The following is a 20,859-nucleotide window of genomic DNA, read 5'->3' as shown; positions in this document are numbered from 1 at the left end:
GTTGAACTAATGAACGTTCTGCAAAGTGAGTTGACCAAAATTAGCATCAAAACCAACAAAAGCTTCTGCCATGTACTGCACTGCCATCTTCCTGCTGCAGGCAATACCTGTTCCCCATGGAGAATCCCTGCAGCTCTGCTCATTTTTTTTAGTGCATGGAGCCAGTTCCACTCCTTTTGATTTGGACAGGATCAGCCCTTGAAATAAAACCTTGTCTTGCTCACCCTTTCCAAAGGCGAGGCAGGAGTAAGGCATATTTTTGGATTTTAATTTATGAAGTCCATCACTACTACGTCAAAAATCTTGCTAGTAACTGAGATGGTTCATTGTGGAAAAATCCAAGTTCTCCAACTAGCTTTCACAGTGATTAAGGCAGTCATAAATACTGAATTATTCACAGTTCATTAATCCATCTAAAATAAATCTCAACTCTGTTTTATAATTCTCATTGCTCACTAACATTCATCTAGAATCGGAAAGCTGTCACTAAATAAATATATCCTAATTATGGGTGGATATATATGGATATACATATATAAATATAGGTGTACGTACACACACAGAAATAAAGTTGGATGCAATAAACCAAAACTTCAAAAAAGGTGAGCTTAATGGGAAGTCTCTAAGTGGGCTAACCCTTAAAAGTACAAGGAAAAAAAATGAACATGAAAAGGCTCTTGTCCTCATATAAAATATGATAGAAAATAACAAATCACAGTATTACAACAATTGCTTTAAATGCATTGAAAAATAAGGTTATAATTTTGGAAAAGTATTTTCTCTCAGGAATTCTGCAAAGCCTTATCAAACTCCAAAGATTTTGCTTCTCCTTTATTTGACAGGGCTTTGATGGTGTGTGTTAGGGACCCTGACTCGATCAGTCCCTAAACGGCAGAATACAAATCTCAACCGCTGCAGCAGGAAAAATAGGTATGAAAAGCTCTCGAGACTGACTTTCCTGCACAATTTGCTGTCCTTTTATATCCATTCTAAGAAAGAAATACTACCATAACACTCTTCTATGATAGTTCTGCACTTTGTTCTTAGTTCTAATTCTGTGAATTAGTTGAAAAAATCTTAAATATGGCAGAATAAAATAAGAAAAAAAACAAGAGACTCCCAAACTGACACAAACAGCCATTAAAAAAAGATTTAAAAAAAAACCCAAAACAAAGCAAGAAAACAAAGCAAATCTGCATTTGTAATCTATGTTTAAAACTGGTCTGTCACTGTACCTTCATTTTCCTTTTACCAAATACCTTTCCTATCAGTGCTGTTGCTTATTAGTCAACATCATGTGAAGCTGATGATAAAAATAATTGAGTTGGGGCCTTCAATTTCTGAAGAGAGACATCTGTCATGGTTTCAGCTGGGATGGAGTTACCTTTCTTGTTAGCAGCTGGTGTGGGGCTGTGTTTTGGATTTGGGGTGAAAATAGTGTTGGTAGCGCACTAATGTTTTTGGTTGTTGCTAAGTTCTCAAGGACTTTTCTGCTCCTCATGCTGTTCCACCAGTGAGCAGGCTGGGAGGACACAGCTGGGACAGCTGACCCCAGCTGACCAAAGGAATATTCCATGCCATATGAAGTCATGCTCAGCATATAAAACTGGTGGAAGAAGAACAAAGAGGGGGATGTTTGTAGTTATGGCATTTGTCTTCCATTACTCCAATTACCTCCATTACTGCTTTCCTGGAGGTGGCTGAACACTTGCCTGCTGATGGGAAGTGGTGAATGAATTCCTTGGTTTGGTTTGGTTTGCTTTGCTTTGCTTTGCTTGTGTGTGTGGCTTTTGCTTTACCTGTTAAACTGTCTTTATCTCAACCCACAAGTTCTTTTTCTCACACTTACTCTTCCGATTCTCTCTCCCATACCAACTGGAGGGAGTGAGCAAGTGGCTGCTTGGTCCTAGTTGCTGGCTGGGGTTAAACCACAACAGCATCAGCACGTAGGCTGTGGATAGTGTCTACCTAGACTTTCAAAAAGCATTTGACACTGTTCCCCATAGAATTCTCATGGAAAAACTGGCGGCTCATGGCCTGGATGAGCATAGATCTGTTGGATCAAGCACTGGCTGGATGGACGATGCCAAAGAGTGGTGGTCAATGGAGTTAAATCCAGCTGGTGGCCGGTCACAAGCGGTGTTTCTCAGGGCTCAGTGTTGGGACCATTTCTGTTTAACATCTTTATTGATGATCTTAATAAGGACATAGAGTGTATCATCAGCAAGTCTGCAGATGACACCAAGTTAGGCAGGAGTGTTGATCTACATGAGGATAGGGAGGCTCTACAGACTTGGATAGATTGGATCTATGGGCCAATGCTAACGGTATGAGCTTCAACAAGGCCAAGTGCCAGGTCCTGCACTTGGGCCACAACAACCCCATGAATCCCTACAGGCTTGGGGAAGTGTGGCTGGAGGGCTGGAGCCTGGGGGTTCTAATTGACAAGCGGCTGAACATGAGTCAGCAGGGTGCCCAGGTGGCCAAGAGGGCCAATGCCATCCTGGCTTGTATTAGAAATAGTGTGACCAGCAGAAGGAGGGAGGTGATTGTCCCCCTGTACTCAGCACTGGTGAGGCCACACCTTGAGTATTGTGTCCGGCTCTGGGCATCTCAATATGTGAGAGGTATCGAGGTGCTGGAGCGAGTGCAGAGGAGGGCAACGAAGCTGGTGAAGGGCCTGGAAAATAAATCTTATAAGGAGCGATTAAGGGAGCTGGGACTGTTTAGTTTGAGGAAGAGGAGGCTGAGGGGAGACCTCATCACTCTCTACAACTACTTGAAAGGACATTGTAGAGAGGTTGGTGCTGGTCTCTTCTCACAGGTAATTAGCGATAGAACAAGAGGCAATGGGTTCAAGCTGCAATGGGGTAGGTTTAGGCTGGACATTAGGAAAAAATTCTTCACAGAAAGAGTGGTTAGACACTGGAATAGTCTGCCCAGGGAGGTGGTGGAGTCACCATCCCTGAACATGTTTAAGAGTCATTTAGATGTGGTGTTAGGGGATATGGTGTAGGGGAGAACTTTGTAGAGTGGGGTTGATGGTTGGACTTGATGATCCCAAGGGTCTTTTCCAACCTAAATGATCCTAGGATTCTATAGGATTCTCAAATATTTGAGAAATTCTCAAAAATTCTCTATTCTATTCTCAAAAGCTACGGGTTTCATATACTGTGAGTGGAAAAAAGGACGCTGAGGTATTCTCCAGAGGAGGACTATACAGGACTTCAGTCTCAGTCTATAAATGCTACTTAGTCCACAGTGAACACTTCCATTTTTTTCTTTAAAATGTTTGTAAGAAATTGCTAATATATTTAAATAGATGTAAATTTTAACTAGCATTCCCATAATCTGAAACTTTTTTTCAGTAATGACTGTTGGCATATGAAACTTAGAAAACTTTTTTCATCCCTCTGAACATCAAAGGGAAAACCATATATGACGTGTAATACAGAACTTCTGCATTGCAGGTGCAACAGATACACAACAGTGACAAAGAGTCAAAAAAATCCACCAAGACAGTAATAGAAAGTGATTGGTTAAAAACATTTTTTTACGAATGACAGTGTTTAAAATATTCTGCACGCAGTATTTCTTCATCTTGATCCTCAGGGAGAAGTCAGACTTCTCTCTGATGCTTTGTCTTCTTATTTTCAAATGCATTAGTGTCTAAGCTGAAAGCAGGCTAATTGCTAAGGCAAAAATATATTGTGAATGTTTTCAATACGTTAATATGAAACAATCAAACCTGTATTAAAGTACTGATGTTCTGAAATCTCTACTTTTAAATTGCATTAGATTGCCAAATATTACTACTTTTCAACTTGACAAAAGTGTAAGTTGAAAATAATTTTGTAGGTGTACCAAAACTAAAGGTTTCCACTCAGTTTTCTAATATGTCACATCCCTGGAGGTATTAAAAGACAGGCAGACGTGGTGCTTAGGGACATGGTTTAGTGGTGGTTTTGTCAGTGTTAGGTTGATGATCTTAAAGGTCCCTTCCAACCTAGACAGTTCTATGATTCTATGATTCTATCTTGTTGTCACTTAATGAGCCACTCATCTTTCATTCTCCGCATGAGTACACTCCAAAACCACTCATTTCCTTACCTCACATAAGGTAAAGGGACAGATTGAGACACTCTCCCAAGAAATTTTTAAGTGAAATACACTCAAAACACAACATTCACAAAACAAAATTCATAAGTACTTAAAAAGTTGCCAATAACTACAGGAATATATGAAGCCATCGAGTCCATTAGTGGCAGTGAAGAATATGCAATCCTGCAAAACATTAAACATGTGGATTACATTTTCCTTATACATAATCTTTTATTTATATCCATGAGACTGATCTCAACCTAAATAAGCTGTGCTGCTCAAAAAGAAGACATAGGTACAAAGCATTTCAGATTCCCACTGGCGTGACAGAATTATCTTGTTAGACCTGAGAATGTTCTAAGGGTTGGGTTCATATCTATTCGAAGTTTGGATCCAGCCACCTCTTCTTATCTTGCCTTGTACTTTTCACTCCTTTCCCTTCCCCAGATGACACCATTCATTTAACTTCGACCATTTCCAGAACAATACATAAATGCAGTGGCTGCCAGAATTTGTTTATGTAGGGTCCTTTCCTGTGCAGAATTACCTGCCGGGAACGTGGTACATTTTCTGAAGGACTGAGAACTCACTTCAGAAACAGTGCCGGGCAAGAATGTACGCTTACCTGTACACTAAAAAAGTACTGTTCATGCCCTCATACTGAAATGAACTCCCCACATGAAGAGCTAGATACGGGAAGTCAGCAATGCATTTTCTCTAATAGCTCTAGGTTTTTTCTTCTAATTTTCTTCCTTCTGACAGCAACGTTTTCCTATGACAATTTTTTTTTTTATTTTGAACAGAAGAAAAGAAATATTTTAGATCATACTGCTGGAGTTTCCAGCAGACATATTATGAGGAGGAATTTTCTCTTTGTCTTGACATTGACATTCAAGATTAGTTCCATTATTTCTTCCTAATTAGCTTTTCCAAGACAATTGAGTATTTGAAACAAACAGAATACTTTCCCTCAGGACATCAGAAACTTAATCTGTCCAATTTCCTTTCAATGGACACTGAAAACAAAGCAGCTTATTGTAATTCAGTGGGGAATTAAGAACTATGTAACATAAAAAAATGGAAAAAGCACTACGTAAATAAATTCAACATAGATGGCAATAACAGTATAGTAATGAAAAATCCTTTAAGCCACCTTGTTAATACCTGACAGAACTGCCTGTTCATATTAAAGTCTGTTTGTCTTTCAAAGGAGGTGAAGACACTAAATTTACACAAAACCGAGGATTTTTATATTCACGACAACACACTTACTGATTAGCATTAAATCATTTGGAATATCTTGAAGAATCTGAGGACTTTCCAATCACTTTATGCAGCAGTCTTGTTTGTGACTCAAAAGATTTTTTCTTAAACTTTGATCATTCTACAAAGATACAGTCCCTCACAGAATTCTTTATTTTCCTGATATTTGAAATAAATAAAAAAAATCAACAATGCTAAGCATACAATTACAATATTATAATAATAAACTGTAAAGCTGTTAATGACTTTTCAGATGACAGTTACACTTGTAAGTCATATCAATAAAAGTAACTGTTGGAGCAGCTTTTGAATTCTTATCAACAAGTCACTAAGAAAAGAATTGCAGGTCTTTATTTAAAAATTCTGGAGAATTTAATTGAAAATAATAATCTTTGTGGTGTATTGCACACTATGAATATAGCCTAGCAGAAAAAGAGCTATACAAAATGTTTTTTACGACTGCTAACACGCAGTTTCATACATAGTACACAGTAATTTCTACTGTATCCCATTTATAGATATGCTGCATACATACATGGGTACACAGGTGTGTGTAGTATATGTATATATATATGTAGACATTATAGAACTTCTCAAAAGTGAATATGCATCTCATTCCTGTGTAGATTTCACCTTCAGCTGTGCCTCTTAAACAGACTTCAGAAAGGTACTTACTGATGTGTAGAGGAAACCTTCTCCATTTAGGGCTATATACAACCCAGTCTTTACACCCTGGATAGCAACAACTCGAAGTCCCACTGGTATAAGGTTGAATAATGCTGTGAAGAAAAAACATGACCAGATATGAATATACTATGGTTATTACAATATTGTAATAAACATCATTAGTAAAAAAAAGAAAACTACTCCCTGCATATTTTTTTCTGATTTTAAAATTAAACTAATTCAGAAAATTTTGCTTCTAGCAAAGCTAATCCTTAAGATTAAAGCCTAAGTATCTATCTAGCAATAACTCCTGCAATAGTTCAGTATTTGGCACAAGTGCTAACCAGCAAATACAAAGCACAGAAGACTGGACTGTAATCCCCTATGCAGCACTGCAGACATGAGTAACTCGGGCAATCTGAAAAGCGTCAAAGAGCCCAACAGATCCTTCATCAATGTAGACTGATCATAAGGGTAATACTTTTGAGATATCCTGCAGAAAACATAACTCTGATTCTGGCAAGTAATTTTCTTAGGCATTTTTATGGTTTTGGATTAAGCTATAGTCTCATTAAGATTGCTATCAAGGGGTCTGTTATTTCAAATCCAAAAAAAGGTTTTCTTTTGTGAATGATACATTTGATACAAGCAGTAGTACACAGGCCTCAGGTAATGGCAGAGGCTTATCCTAGTACAGGAAAGCACTGAAATATGTGCTTGACTCTAAATGTGCTTAAATGCTATTGAACTGCATATAGAACATGTTCAAAGACTGAAATGCTGTGGAAAAAAATAATTAAAAAAACAGATAATAGCAGATACCTTAGCAATGGTATGCACCTCTGTAACAACAAAAACAGCCACAGCTTTGATTGCTGTCTGAAAAAGACCAGTGTGAAGAGCGTGACTTTACCAGCCTCACCAAAGAACAACAAAAGAAAAAGTGATATAAGTAAGAGACACAGACCAATTTTTCTAAAAATTATGCCCGCACACACCTATACTAAGTTTACTGACTCATACTAGGAAATCAGTTGCAAAGCACACATCAAGCAGTCTCAGAATAAAAAATCTGGATGAGCCAGAGTTCATGCTAAGTGGTTTTCCACTGCAGATGAGTCACAGATTCACAAGTACTTGGACGAAAACCAAAAGCACAACCTGTGTGTTCAACACAGGCAGCAAGGACCACGGTTCCCCCAAGTCAGGTCTCAGGAACACACTAACACTTACAGTGAGTTCCTCAAAATTTAGGAAGGACATCCATAGATGTGACCAGAAAGTGTACCCTATAATGCTATCTGTAATCAGAATGACAGGGGTAAAGCCCAAATCAAGAGAAAGAGAGCCATGTAATTGCAGTGGATAAGTACATTTTCTCAAGGTGTGAAAACTCATGGTTGGTCAAAGGACACACAGCCACAGATGGTTTACGATGAAGATGATCAAACTTTTACTACTGAGAAAAAATGTAGGTTGACAGAATTTAAAGATAGAAGTGGATGGCAAAAAAACCCCTTTCCTTCAACATTCTCACACAGAAAAAGAATATTTAACATAAGAACTTTTTAGGAACGCACAAAGCCAGTATAAAGCTGGGAATTGTTGCAGCAGAGCATTTTCTACGGCTGTAGAAAGAAAAATATATTCAGAAGTGCCCTGGAAGAACACAAAACAAATTTATGGGTTTACAAAGAAGAACAGAAGAGGTGACATCAGACAAGAATTAGCACAAATATACAGCATTTTCATTTCTGTAGTTTCTAAAAGTCTCCATCATGCTAGAATCTTTCCGGGCTGTTCACTAGAAGAATACCGAGTACAGAAGAGGTTCCCTCTCCAATCTATATAAATGTAAACCATTCAAATATGGCACTCACAGACAAGATGTCCTAGGACTATATAGGCTAAACACTGCATGACTTGACCAATCAGCCGTTACCCTCAAATGAAACAAAGTTAAAACAAGCAAAGCCAATATTGTGGGTGGTGGAGGGTGAGTCTGTCCCAGCAAAACTAGGTTTCAGCTGACAATACGTTTGTTTTTTTCTAGAAGAGAAGAAATCCCAGGAGGAAACCTGGATATGAACACCTATGCTAGAGGGAGGGCATCAACAACTGAGGGGACAGCAGGATGGAAAAGCAAACAATGCTCTTACAAAGAAAAGAGGTGAACACAAAAGACAAGTCAGCCATGGAAAACTGCTAATGAAAAATAACTCCAAATCATAGTGGTTCAGTCAAAACTTCTGGAATGTAGATATAATTTGACATATTACCAATAAAAATAAAACAGCAAAGCTAGAAAAAAACAACGACAATTGAAGGAGAATTAGAGGCCTGTAACATGGCAGTGTTTTATGCAACCTATAAAATTACTAGAGCGGCTTATAGTAGCTGGTGAATTTAGAAAGCACTGAGGAGAGGATATAATGTATCTTTTACTGCCACAAAGTTTTAATCGGAGATTGTCAGAGCTGTTGTAATTAGTCTAAGACCATAAAATTTTAGAGTGTGATCTGAAATGCTGTAATTCTGCACATACAGAATATTCAGTATTTTCCACAAAATCTTTCAGACTTGGGTGAAACTAGGGAGGCCAGTCTACATTCAGTTATTGATTGATAAATGCTCAGCAACATGCTTCATACTGAGGTCAGCAAAACATGCACCAGTATGGCACAGCATGTTTTTTACGTGCTCTGAAGTTGGCCAAAGGAAATTCAATTTGCTCCAGAATCTGGCTGTGCAGTACTCTTTACTAAGCAGGACTTCTGTGCCCAATTACACATTTCAAACCTTCCAAGGATTCACCTGTGCTGTCCCCCACTCTAATAAGAACCTGCCTTGAGAAAAGGAGAAAGCCTTCCAGAGTCTGCTGGCATTTCACATCTTGCAGCCAAAGCTATGCCCTTTCTTGAGAGGAGTATGAAAAAGAAACATGCCCCAGGTTCCCTCTGTCTTGAAGACAATGATCCAAACCCAAAACTAAGTGAGGAGTTAGTTAGGACCCTGAACATCTTTATGTACCTAAACTCAGCCTGATGAGTCCACAGATGAGTTGAGAGAGGGAGTGCCCTGGAACAGCTCAGAAAATAATGTAGTTCTTCCTGGTTCTCAGTGCTCCCATGCTGCATGCTCAAGTATAAAGCCTAGCAAATCCAACTGTAAATAAGACGTGGGAACATCAGGGAAATCAAATGAACCAATCGGCAAAAATGGTGCGAGTAAAATTCTTTCTCCTCTTCAGCGCTGAGCCTGTGCACACTCCCATAGCTCCGCTTTGTATTCCATCTAAACCACTACTGTAAAGCAGATGGCGTCTCTTCCTTTTCCTGAGTTTGCAAGCCTGCTCCCACCACACACAAGATCAGAAAATAGGGGTGGGGGAGAGAAGTTAACAGCAACAATTGGCATGAAAAAAGTTATTCTGTTAGGTGATGTGGAGGGGATTTGCAGGAACAAATTTGAATTGGATTCTAATCCTCCAGAATTTTTAGACAAAGTTATAGTTGAACTCCACTTTTTGATAAGTAATAACTTCCTCCTTGAGCACAACACAAAAACACTACTTTTCTTTTTCCTTTTTTTATGTAATATCATCATATTATATTAACTTGAAATCTGAAATGCCTGAAATCAGATATTTCCGTATCCTTGAGAAAGTCTATTTAGGTACGACTGACTTGTAGCTACAAGAAAATTGCCATTACAGATCACTGTTTTTCTCAAGAAGCCAGCTAGAGACCAATTGCTTAAGGCTTATAAACTTGCTGTTCTGCATGTGCACTGCCCTGGTGTCGGTTAACACAACTTCCCACAGCACCAAATCTGCAATCAGATCAAGGCAACTATTTCTTTAATTTATTTCCATCTGCAGGTGTATGGGCAAAAATCATGACTCCATCAGAACATCTTTTAGATTGGCAATCAGTGCAGGGAGGTTGCTATTGAGAGATCAGTCCATCCATTTCACATGGAGCAAACCCATTCTACCTGCCTGATGTTACACAAGATGTATTTAAAACGTGCTTTTTAGTATGGGTGAACATGGCCTCCATTGACCCTGTCACACTGACTAAGATTATACTGATGGGAGAAACGGGCTTACCTAACTCCCAAAGGTGATGTAAATAGATGACTAAATGCCTATGTAATTCTTTGAAAACAAACTGCAATTACAAACAGTGCAAAAATCAGACCACCAATATTTCAGTTCACTAATCCAAATTTAACAGCATCGTGGGTGTTGTTTTTTAATCTTCATGTGCTTTATTTTTAGTTATCTCCTTTACCTTACAAAGGTTGCTGTGAAGATTATTTTATTAATATCTTCAAACCAAAATATGATAGTGGTAGGTACCTTAGAAAGACATTAAAAAGTTAATACTTCTGTATTCAATTTGGAAGATATAAATAGAGCATTAGGAGCATGCATTAGAAGATGAAAATAAAGGAATGTTAAATGGTTGTGTGATTTCTTGAACACCAACCCTACCAGGTACCAAGTGCCACAAAGGAAGTAAAGCTTGTTGCTGCATAATTAAGCAAGAGATGTGCACAGCACGGACAAACCAAAGTTGCTTGGTAATCTTAACTTTGACATTTACCAGTTTATGGAATTGAGCTACAAATGAGCAATGCTCTTTTAAACTGTTTTAAACATGACTGTAATTTCATAAGGGGCATATATAGCAGCATTTGAGTGTTAAAATCAGGTTTATCACCCATCAAGGGGAGTATCATAATTTATGTTGAATTTTTTCAGTGGTTCTTGTCTGATATACATTCTTCAGGTGAAACAAAAGAAGACATAGGGCTAAGAGATTCAGGGTTTCAATCTCAGAAATTAAAGAATCAGTATTGCCTGTTTCCCAAATTAATTAGTCTTCCTACTAATTCATTCATGAGAAAAGACTTTGAAGATAGACCAAACCCTGAAAATGAGCCAGTTTGGTGGGGAGCAGAATAGGAGGGAAATGTAACGCTTGTAACCACAAGCACAACATGAAAAACTCTTCTATGTCTTTATAGTTTCTGTGTAGTAGCTTCATTTTCCTAATTAATAATGATGAGGCCCATGGACAACACTGAAGCAAGTTCTGTTCACACCAGGTAATGCTGAGAACTGCTGTAAAATCCAGGAAAATTAGAGCTAGAGCAGGACACCTATGCTGAGTAGGACCTCAGTAACCAAGCCTACAGGTTTAACCGCAGTCACTCCTGCTTTCACTACAAGCAAGCCACAAAAACAAACCAGAAACTGTAAGGCGTTAGAGGAAGGAAAAAGAGAAAACCAGCTAAAACAAGAAAATCAGTGTAATAAAGCCTCTTTCCACATATCACTGAGAATTTGGCAAAAAATTACAGACTGCACACACAAGATGGTTTAAGATAACAGCCTTGGTCTGGTGATGTGTTTTAAGGAAACTCAGCACCATTAACCAATAGGTGCATTAATTCATACTCTGTCACAAAACATCAGTAACTTGGAAAAGATATAAAAAGAAATCACAACAATGAACTGAAGCCCATTGCTCTATTTAGGTTGGGTTCTGATAGCGCGGCCACCAACATGAGCAGATGAAAATACATTCAGGGATGCAATTACAAGCAGTCACATCTTTCTTCCCTTTTCATGGAAGAATTTGTGCACAGTGATATATATTAAAAAATCTTGCCATCTATCTCTGCAGACCCTAGCTTTTATTCAAACTTAAGGCAAGTTGGGATAATGGCTTGGGCTATAGCAGCTGACTGAAACCACTGGTAAAATTCATTTTGACTACAGATAGAAGCAAAATGCCACATAATAAGACTACCAAGAAGCTTTAAAGACAAAAAAAAATAAATAATGGTTGTGAACAGAACCACTCAATTTGAATAGACTATATCTTAATCTTTGCACTACCTCTCTATAACACTGTGACTCCAATAATACGTAACTTATGTTCACTGGCATACATACAAAATGAATACAAAATTATGTATGCACTTGAGGGAATTTTAACTTCAAGCAGTCCTCTAACTGCTTGATACAATAAATTGCAGCAGAACAAAAAGTAGCAGCATGACTAAGCTTCAAACAGTTTTCTTGCTGAAGACAAAAAAAAAAAAATCACTTCTCTGTCCCTTGCTAATCCACTCACTCTGGCTTCTCCAACACCCAGCTACTCAGACGGTCAGCACATGAGGAGGATCCTTTCACAGGCTTCAGGGACAGTGAACAGTGCAGAAGATGGGTGGAAGGCTGGCAGAGATGTACACTCTTCGGCAGTCTCTATTTCCTCCATTTTTACGAAACACACTTCGAATGGAAGTCACCCTCACTATCAGAGGAAGCATACTATCTGTCCTATTGACAACTAAGATATGCCCATCCCTTCACCCACGGGGCACATTAAATAGGCTGCCTGCAAGCTGCTCAGAAGCAGGATTTTCCCCCTCCTAAGCAGAGCCCATCAGGATGGGGCCATTCGTCCTCCTCTAGCAGCTGCCAAAACTTATTTACCTGTAAGCCTCAGACAGAAATTATAAAGATAAGGAGCTCACAAAATAGAAGATCAAAAGACTAGGAATTTTATCAATGAGATTCTTTTTTTTAAGAGAAAAGGAAAAACAAAATATGCTGCAATAGAGAAAAGCAATAGGAAACACAAAGTTCATCAGGAAATGGAAGGGAATGGGGTGGAAAGGGAAAAGAACTAAGGAGAAAGACTGGCAGCACAAAAAAAGCGCAGACACATATTCATATATTCATGAATATAAAAAATGAATCAATCTTTTCAACTCTCAATATATATCATATAGACTAGCAAAATTTAAGGTGGAGGTTGTATGCTTTCCTGGAAAACACATTCATTTTACATCCTTATGGTCTAACCTGTCTTTACTAAACGATATTGTAAAATTGGACTAGTGAAGAGACAAATAGTGAATCACATCAGTTAAAGACAGAAAAAAAATCACTTCTATGAAAAAGCTTGTTTTATCTAAAAAGTCATGTGGACTTAAAATACAATAATAGTACTTATTCAAAATCTGCAATACTTCTATCTGGTATTTGGTTGGGTTTGGAGAAGTTCTGCATTTCAGAATATCTATAATACAGAATATTCATTCTGGATTTTGGAACAACTGAGAAGAAAAAGAGAGATGGGCAGACAGATAGAAATCCAGAAAGGCGGGGAAGAGGGGAAAGGCAGGGAAAATGACACAATAAGCAAAAAAAAAAGGAAGATCTGTAAAGGTGACAACAGCGAAAAGAGGAAAGTAAGGCACTATGGTCTAGCTTTGCAAAGATTCAAAATGCATAGAGTTCTAAGACTTTAAAAAAACCAGAAACAACAAAAAACTTTCCAAAATTGTTGCAGTCATACACACCTCCTCACTGAAGCTGAAAATAAGAGAAAGATGGGCAGAGAGAGAAGGAGAGGGAGAAAGAGATACACACTCACACTCTAATACACATTTCTTGGACTTCATATAGGCAAAGCTTCTATAAAAAGCACTAATGATCTTGTCTGTACAAGGTCTTAGTATCTGGTGCAGTACAGAAGAGGGTATAAGAGATGGACACACTGAAGGAAGAAAAGATACAAGGAATACAGGAGAAAAAAAAGTAATTTGGAAAAGAAGCAGAGAAATACACATCAACATAGATTAATCAACTATTTTTCTCAATTCTAAAAAAAAAGAACAATAAAAGATGATCATGCTATCTGTTGATGAAATGTGTTAAAAATGACAGCCGGGCATTAACAGATAAAACAGGAACCTAACCAAAGTAAAGCAGAAACCTCAAATTCGTTAATTTCTATAGCCTAATTCCAACATCATTGAGGAAACTAAAGGCTTATTTATATATACATAATAAGAAGATAAATCTTTTGTATTAAAAATGCTTAAAATAGACCTCAAGATCACACAAAAATATGTTACTTAAATATGCCATTATCATTAAAATAAACAAAATACAAATTTTCTCTGCTAAACAAAAAATTAAAAATAAACTGTTTCTAGCATAAGAATAGGTTTGCTTAATTATCATATGCAGCTGAAGTTATATATGCTCATTGAATGAAAATATGTGGCAGTATCATAGGAAAACAGTACCAAAGCAGTGACCCACACAACCTTTCAACACTGATTGTCTTTGGAATAATTTTGAAAACTGCTACTGTCGCAGTCCCTACACTGGCAGAAATTCTCTTAAAATCAGTGGAATTCATGCTGGTATAGGGACTCTAGGATCTTTAGCCCCAGTTCAGCAAAGTATTTCAGCATGTGTTTTGAGCAGGATTTTGATAGTTAGACATGCACTTATTTGCTTTACTGAGTCAGGGCCATATGGTCAGATTTTTCAAAGAATTTTTGTTTCCTTTTTTTTTTTTATTTGGTTTGTCATTTATTTGAAGATAAGAAATTTATGTTAAATACATAGCTTTTATAAAAAAATATTTTTAATATAATTTTACCATTCTTATAAAATTACCAGAAGACAACTGTTGGCCTAAATATCTCACCTCTGAGGTTCACCAGCACTCGTGCCTTCTCTGTCATAGGGAATATATTTAGGCCAACGTCCTGCACGAACCGTGCTGGCGGTCATTAGGCTTTAAATGGACAGAACCCTCCTTTCGACAAAACACATTCAGAAACCCTCCAAAGGCATTAACCCCATGTCTGCGCATACACACTCGAGCGATGCAATCTGTGTGTGTGATTAAGACATTCCCCTGGGGCAGTCACTTACTAGAATTACTGCTGTCATCCTTGGTTCCATCGAGACTTCCATCGGGGTGCATTTGCAAGTAGTAGCCTTGCCTGCAATATAACCTGGTCACTATACCCTTGAGCTGGGGATCTGAAAGACAAACATATTTTGTCACTAGCCTCAAAACTTTTTCCACGAGTTATCCCTACTTCTCTTACTGTAGGAGGAAGTTTGGTGAAGCAGCATTGCCGTCTTAAAAGTACTACAACCGGAGGGGTCCTGATGGAGATGAAGAAAAATCTCGCCACAGAGTATTATTAGGCCAGTTGTGTGTCCTGTTCTCTGCCTCCAACATCCTTCATTAAAATTAACAGATATAAAACACAGAAAAAAAGAATATCCCAAACACCCACAGTCAAAAGACTTTAGCTAGATTAAGCCCTGCAAAAAATTTTAGACATCAGCAACAAGTATAGAGCCTTACAAAAACTAGCAAAACATTAAAAAAGCCTACTCATTTCATATATGTGAGTAACTTACTATACTTCACATAAGTTTTAAGGACACTTGCAGAAAAAGATCTGTCTCCTTTCACTATGTACCAAAAGCGATAAACTTAACTGGTATAATATATTGTAACAGTCCCATCTGAAGACTTCCCAAAATGTTTTTCCAATCTAGAAGTGGATACAATTCACCTGCCCTCTCCCACCCCCCAGGGAATAACTCCCACAGTCAGGAGAAGACATAACTCTCCTTCAACAGAGGAGAAAACATGAAAAAACCCTTAGTAAGCTAAAAGTATATGGGAAATTCAGGTAGCTGAACAGTTAAGCTATTCTGTTTAATACATTTATGAAAATTGCCAAAAAATGGGCTGCCAAGCCACAACTTTATGATTCATCTTAAGGATGGTGCCTTACCAAATCAGAAATTAAGCTGCTGCAGAAATGGTTCAGTGCTGAGGAAAAGGACATCACATCAACAACGCTACCTCTGTGTGATATGGTTTTAATATTGTTAAACATAAACTATTTGGCCACACCCCAGGCAGCCAGTACATAAACTTGTGGGGACATGGCACTAAAAGCATCTGTACCGCATCATGCTTAGCTCTGCAATAATGAACTAAAATCATAAAAACTTTGAGACAGATATATAATAAAATGAACAGGTGAACTTCTAAAGCAGACAGAAATTATTTCCAGGCAGCCCTGTGGCCAGAATATAAAATGCTCCTTGAATTTGTGTATAATTGCTTTCACAATGAATCATGCTGTGTTACTTCCACTATCCTAAGGGGAGGTGAAAATAAACAGTAATAAACAAAACTGCCTCTGAGTGGAATGCTCTGAAGCTTTCTATGGAGACTCAGTGCCATGAAATGGTTATGAAAATGGTAAGTTTTTCTTGATTACCCAAATTACAAAGTCATATTAAACAGTAAACCCATCTAAATTAAAAATGTAAGATTAATCTGTAAATATCATAGAAACTGTTACTATAAATATTAACACTGTAGGACATTTGAGGCATGGAAATAAATAATATAAACATTTGATGGTCAACATGTAAGCACATCACAATTTTTTTTGCCTTTAACTGCAAATTTTGCTTTCCTTAAATTTTTACAAAAGCAAAAGTTTCTTTGTCTTTATATAAGAATATTCAGAAACAGATATTTTTTATATTTATAAACAATAAACTGTACTTTCTTTGAATGTACTGTCTCAATCAACTTTATCAGGCAATTCAAAAAAATTTTCATCATTTAAAAATGGCGAGTTCCTCTTACACAGGCATTATTCCTATCAACACATGCTTTCAATATGAACTTCCAAACTGATGATTTTAAACATACTTGCTTTACACATATTAAAATGGCTTGTTAAAAGACTAAAGAAAAATATTAAAACAAAATTATTAAAACTACACCTTTAGAAAGTATTTACAGGAAAAATATTAGTATTTTGAAAAACAGTTTCTACACCCAAAGAATCATGAATAAAGGATTATTTATCATCACTTCTAGCTCAAAGAACTCTCTCACAGGAAGGCAAAGTACAGTCGACTCACTATCACCAGCTGTTTACATCTAGTTCCCGTCAAGGGAAAAACGCGAAACTTAGAAGTGACTTTCAACGTTGTTCTTTATACTCATTCTATTAATTTTTCTAAATTCACAAATAAAATCTAGTTTCTAACAAGAAATTGCACAATCATTTGTCTATGTTTTCAACAAAAACATTATTTAAAATCAACTCTGCTTTACCAGCTATCCAAAATTACATCTGAATGAAAATATTTTCATGGATAGCTATGCATTTCAGCTAGCATTTCAGGCTATGTGTGATGAGACAGGGTATGAATCCCTCACTTATTTGTTCACTCAAGTCCAAACACAACAAAATAATAACTACTATATCATGAGACCAGAGGATCATAGTGATGTGTTTTATCTCACTTGTATACGGTTTCAATGGTTTTGTTTGTCAGAGAACTGAACAAAACTGTCCCAAAACGTGGCTCTTTCACTTGAATGTTTCATTGAAATCTGGAATTTACTACTAATAATGTGCTACTTATTAATATTTTCATTGTGCATAGTAGATCTCTATATATTAATATATGGCAAAAAAGTTATTTTTTTTCCCATGAAACTGCAATTTTTTACTTTTTTTCCTGTTGATTATTAGAACGCTTTTAACTCACCCTCCTGAGAACATCTTTTGTACCTTAAACTCCTACGTGTCCTTAGCAAGATTAAAACTTTTATTCCTGAAAATTAATTTAATCATGCATTTTTAACTAGTTCTTGATCTTAATATTCGTTATTATATCTCACAGAACTTTGGATTTACAAATCAAAGTAAATAACAACTAAATGTTTTAGCCAAACAGTGTTCAAAAAAGCTAGGGGAACTGGACAACAAGACATGGTATTTCTTTGATCTTAGCCAAAAAGCAACCTAGATTTAGTGATGGAGTTGTATGAAGTGACTCATTAATCTCAACGCAAGTCATAATAAGCAATAGTCAAAAAGACAGCCTCAAGGTAAATATCTCCAAGATGAAGGAGGCAATCCTGTCAGGCAAGGAATTTCTCTCTTCTCCTTGCAGAAAGATAAATGACTCCTACAGGTCCTTTTTGAGACACCTGGGCAGGAAGCAGAGATGAGAAATCCATGAGTCCCTGTATTTCTATAGTGTTTTACCTACCCATTGTCACTTAATAATATTACAGGAATAGTCTCAGCTTCAAATGCTTTGCAAATGAGTTTCTCAAATCCTTCTTGACCACACCTTTTTTTTTTTTTTACTGTCTGCTAGAAAGCAGGAGTGACCAGCAATGCCCAGAAACACCAGCTGATGCTGGATGCTGATGCTGGACTGATGCTGCCTGTCTGCACGTGCACTGGGTACGTTATGTTTTTTAACTCCCACTGCAGCGATACAGGTAGACAGACCAGCAATTACCCTTACCCTTTACATCCCATGCACACCTTTTTCTTCTCACATGAAAGAGAAAGTAAATGGCAAGAGAATACAGCAAAATAATAAAACACAAATGAAGAGGATGAGAGTAGACGACCTCACCAAAGAGTTCTGAGCTCTCATGATTTTATTATAGATTTTTTGCCACTAGTTCTCTTAACGTCCTAGCTATTGCAGCCAGGTGATTATGTGAAAAATACAGTTTCTATTTAATTTTAAACACCTTGACTTCAGGGGAAAAAAAACCCCAAACCAGCAAACTTCACCATGGATCAAAATCAAAGGACAGTTCAACATCTCCTAATGATTTTTATTGATCTTATTTTGCACCTTGACTTCTGATGTTGAACACTTCAGTGTGACAAGTCTGCAATGCCCCCACCATGGAAAGAATTATTCTGACTTGCAGTAATTAGAGGTTGTCACTAAAAATTCAAAGGCATTGTACTGAATGGACAAAGCAACAGCTTCTCAAGCCTCTCTTCCACAGCAACCTGCGTGACAGCAGCTACTTGCAGCCTGTTTTTGTTGCTTTTTTTCCCCTTGTCACTGGTGACGGCAGGATGCATGATTGCAGTTAGCATGCACACTCGGTCAGTAGCTTTTCTGATGTCCTCAATAAAGGCAGTGTTTCATTAAGATGCCTTCTCTCCTCCCTTGAATGGTGGCTACAAAACCAGCTTTGGCATTAACTCGTGATGGGCTGAGTGCAGCTTTTGCTTTAGAACAATTATGACATTTTATGTTTTGAATTAAGAATATTTTCTGTTCACAAACAGAATGGTTTTAGAATCTCCTTCCCCACCTCCACAGGTTGCCAGGACAGAACCCTTTAGAATTTTTATAGGTTTAAAATAAACAAGGGGACAAAGGCATTAAATAAGTGTGTTAAGGCTTTCACCTTTCTGTTCAGACATACATGAATTCACAATGCTAAAAGAACAATGATGAATATGCCCACTGTATTTTAACACCATGAAAAATTAATCCCTTAGCATCCACTGGAGTTTTAATTGTTAGTTTTTACCATAGGAGGGCTTTTTTTGCCTGACATTATTTACTTCCTCTTTTGAGTAAAGTTACTAAATAAAAGCCTGTTTGAGCTGGCAAGCAAATGCTTAATGGTGGGTTAGTTTCATATCAACTCACATTCTTATGGAGAATAAACTGCACTATCCAGTCAATTACAAAATGAGTTGCTCAGCGAGTCAAATGAAAGCCAGTATTTAGAGGTTTGTTCTGCTCAGATAGCATAGCATCAAACTCATGTTAACAACTGGTAGCTCCAGGTCCTTCACATTTTACTTGTTCTTTATTCCTTGCATTTTCCTCCTGCAGTTCTTACTTACTGATATTTCAGTATTAAAAATACCACTCAGGCTGGTTCAGAATAAATCAGGCGTCTTTTTTTTTAAAGATTTCTGGTGCTCCAATAGTCACCATGACTTGCCTGTCTTTTCTTGCTCGCTGATGTTATGATCAGCATTTTTTAGGAATCTTCTCTCTCATCTATTAAACTTTATTTGAAATAGCAACAACACTGATAATCTGTATCAGGATTTTTAAAAAAAACCACATCCCCCAAAAGCTGCAACCCCCAGATTTCTTGTGAAGTTGGGAAGCAAAACATCCACCCAAAGCACAGAGTGCCTCACCCACACCGGACCCGTCTCCCAGTTAGTTTGTAAGGCCTGAGACTGAGACGTGTAAAAGGCCACTTTTCTTGACTCCTCCCACTGACAATAGTGTTGTGTGGAGCTTTGAACTGGGGTTGCTGCAGTCCCTCCTGCTGAAGCCACTCTACTCCATGTAACAACTACCCGCCACACATGGGATTAGAGTCCATCCACTAGACCACAGTTTAAGGCAGCCTCCAGCCCTTCATTGCCTTGCACAGAAACCCACTGATGTTTCAGATTAATGTCTGGATGCTATTCAATACTTTAAACTATGTGTCAGTACTACTCAGTATTTTAGAAACATTTTCCACTAGGCAATTCAGCTCCAAAAGGAGGGACCAAATCCCATGTGAAATGACATTTCTTTTTTGGATCCTCAAGTATTTCAGTTCCTGCATAATGTTTATGTTTAATTGCAACAGTATTCTAACAGGTACAGTCAGTACAGATGATCACATTACACTCCTTTTGCCTTGTTTTTGGCAAGTTTTGCATTGTCATTCTAGCGCATAAAAGTGCAGGATCCTGATACGTATGTTACACAATCACAAAAGCAATGTTCCTAAAGCAAGTACATAGCCAACGGGGAATTCAAAATGCAGACTTTTGTACTTTGTTTAAAGGTGACAAAATCCTAAAAAGCCATCTAAAACTGTAATGTTCCTTCATTATTAAATTCTTCAGCTGTTCTTATGATACAACTCTTGCATTCAAAAGCTTTATATACTTCTAACTTCTTTATTATTTTGACTGTCCTGTCACCCGGTGTCTCAATGTTTCAAAGTTTCTCATCCTCTTGTTTTTACTTTCTCTCATTGTTAATAGGAAATGATTAAAAAGGGACATTTATATTCTAGCGCTCTCTGATTTTAATATTGTTTTCAATAACTCATAATACACATCAGAAAACTAAAGTTTAATTAAAGTTGAAATAAAAAT

General features: G+C 37.4%; 1 protein-coding gene across 7 annotated transcripts in view; it reads right to left on the bottom strand.

Annotated features, from left to right (window-relative positions):
• Positions 1–20,859, bottom strand: part of FGF14 (fibroblast growth factor 14) — a 422,212-nt gene that overhangs the window by 92,436 nt on the left and 308,917 nt on the right. For 6 of the 7 annotated variants that reach the window (XM_074562115.1, XM_074562100.1, XM_074562125.1 and 3 more), the window contains 2 exons: positions 14,786–14,896; positions 6,040–6,143 (listed from right to left, as the gene is read on the bottom strand). In XM_074562115.1, coding sequence (XP_074418216.1) covers positions 6,040–6,143; positions 14,786–14,837 — 156 coding nt within the window. In that variant the 5' untranslated portion in view covers positions 14,838–14,896. The remainder of the gene's footprint in view (positions 1–6,039; positions 6,144–14,785; positions 14,897–20,859) is intronic. The other variant, XM_074562135.1, reaches the window with a different exon arrangement.

Source organism: Larus michahellis, chromosome 1 (assembly GCF_964199755.1).
Source record: "Larus michahellis chromosome 1, bLarMic1.1, whole genome shotgun sequence".
Classification (NCBI taxonomy): Eukaryota; Metazoa; Chordata; class Aves; order Charadriiformes; family Laridae; genus Larus; species Larus michahellis.
Note: the sequence above shows the minus strand (reverse complement) of the source record. Positions and strands in the feature narration are given on the sequence as shown.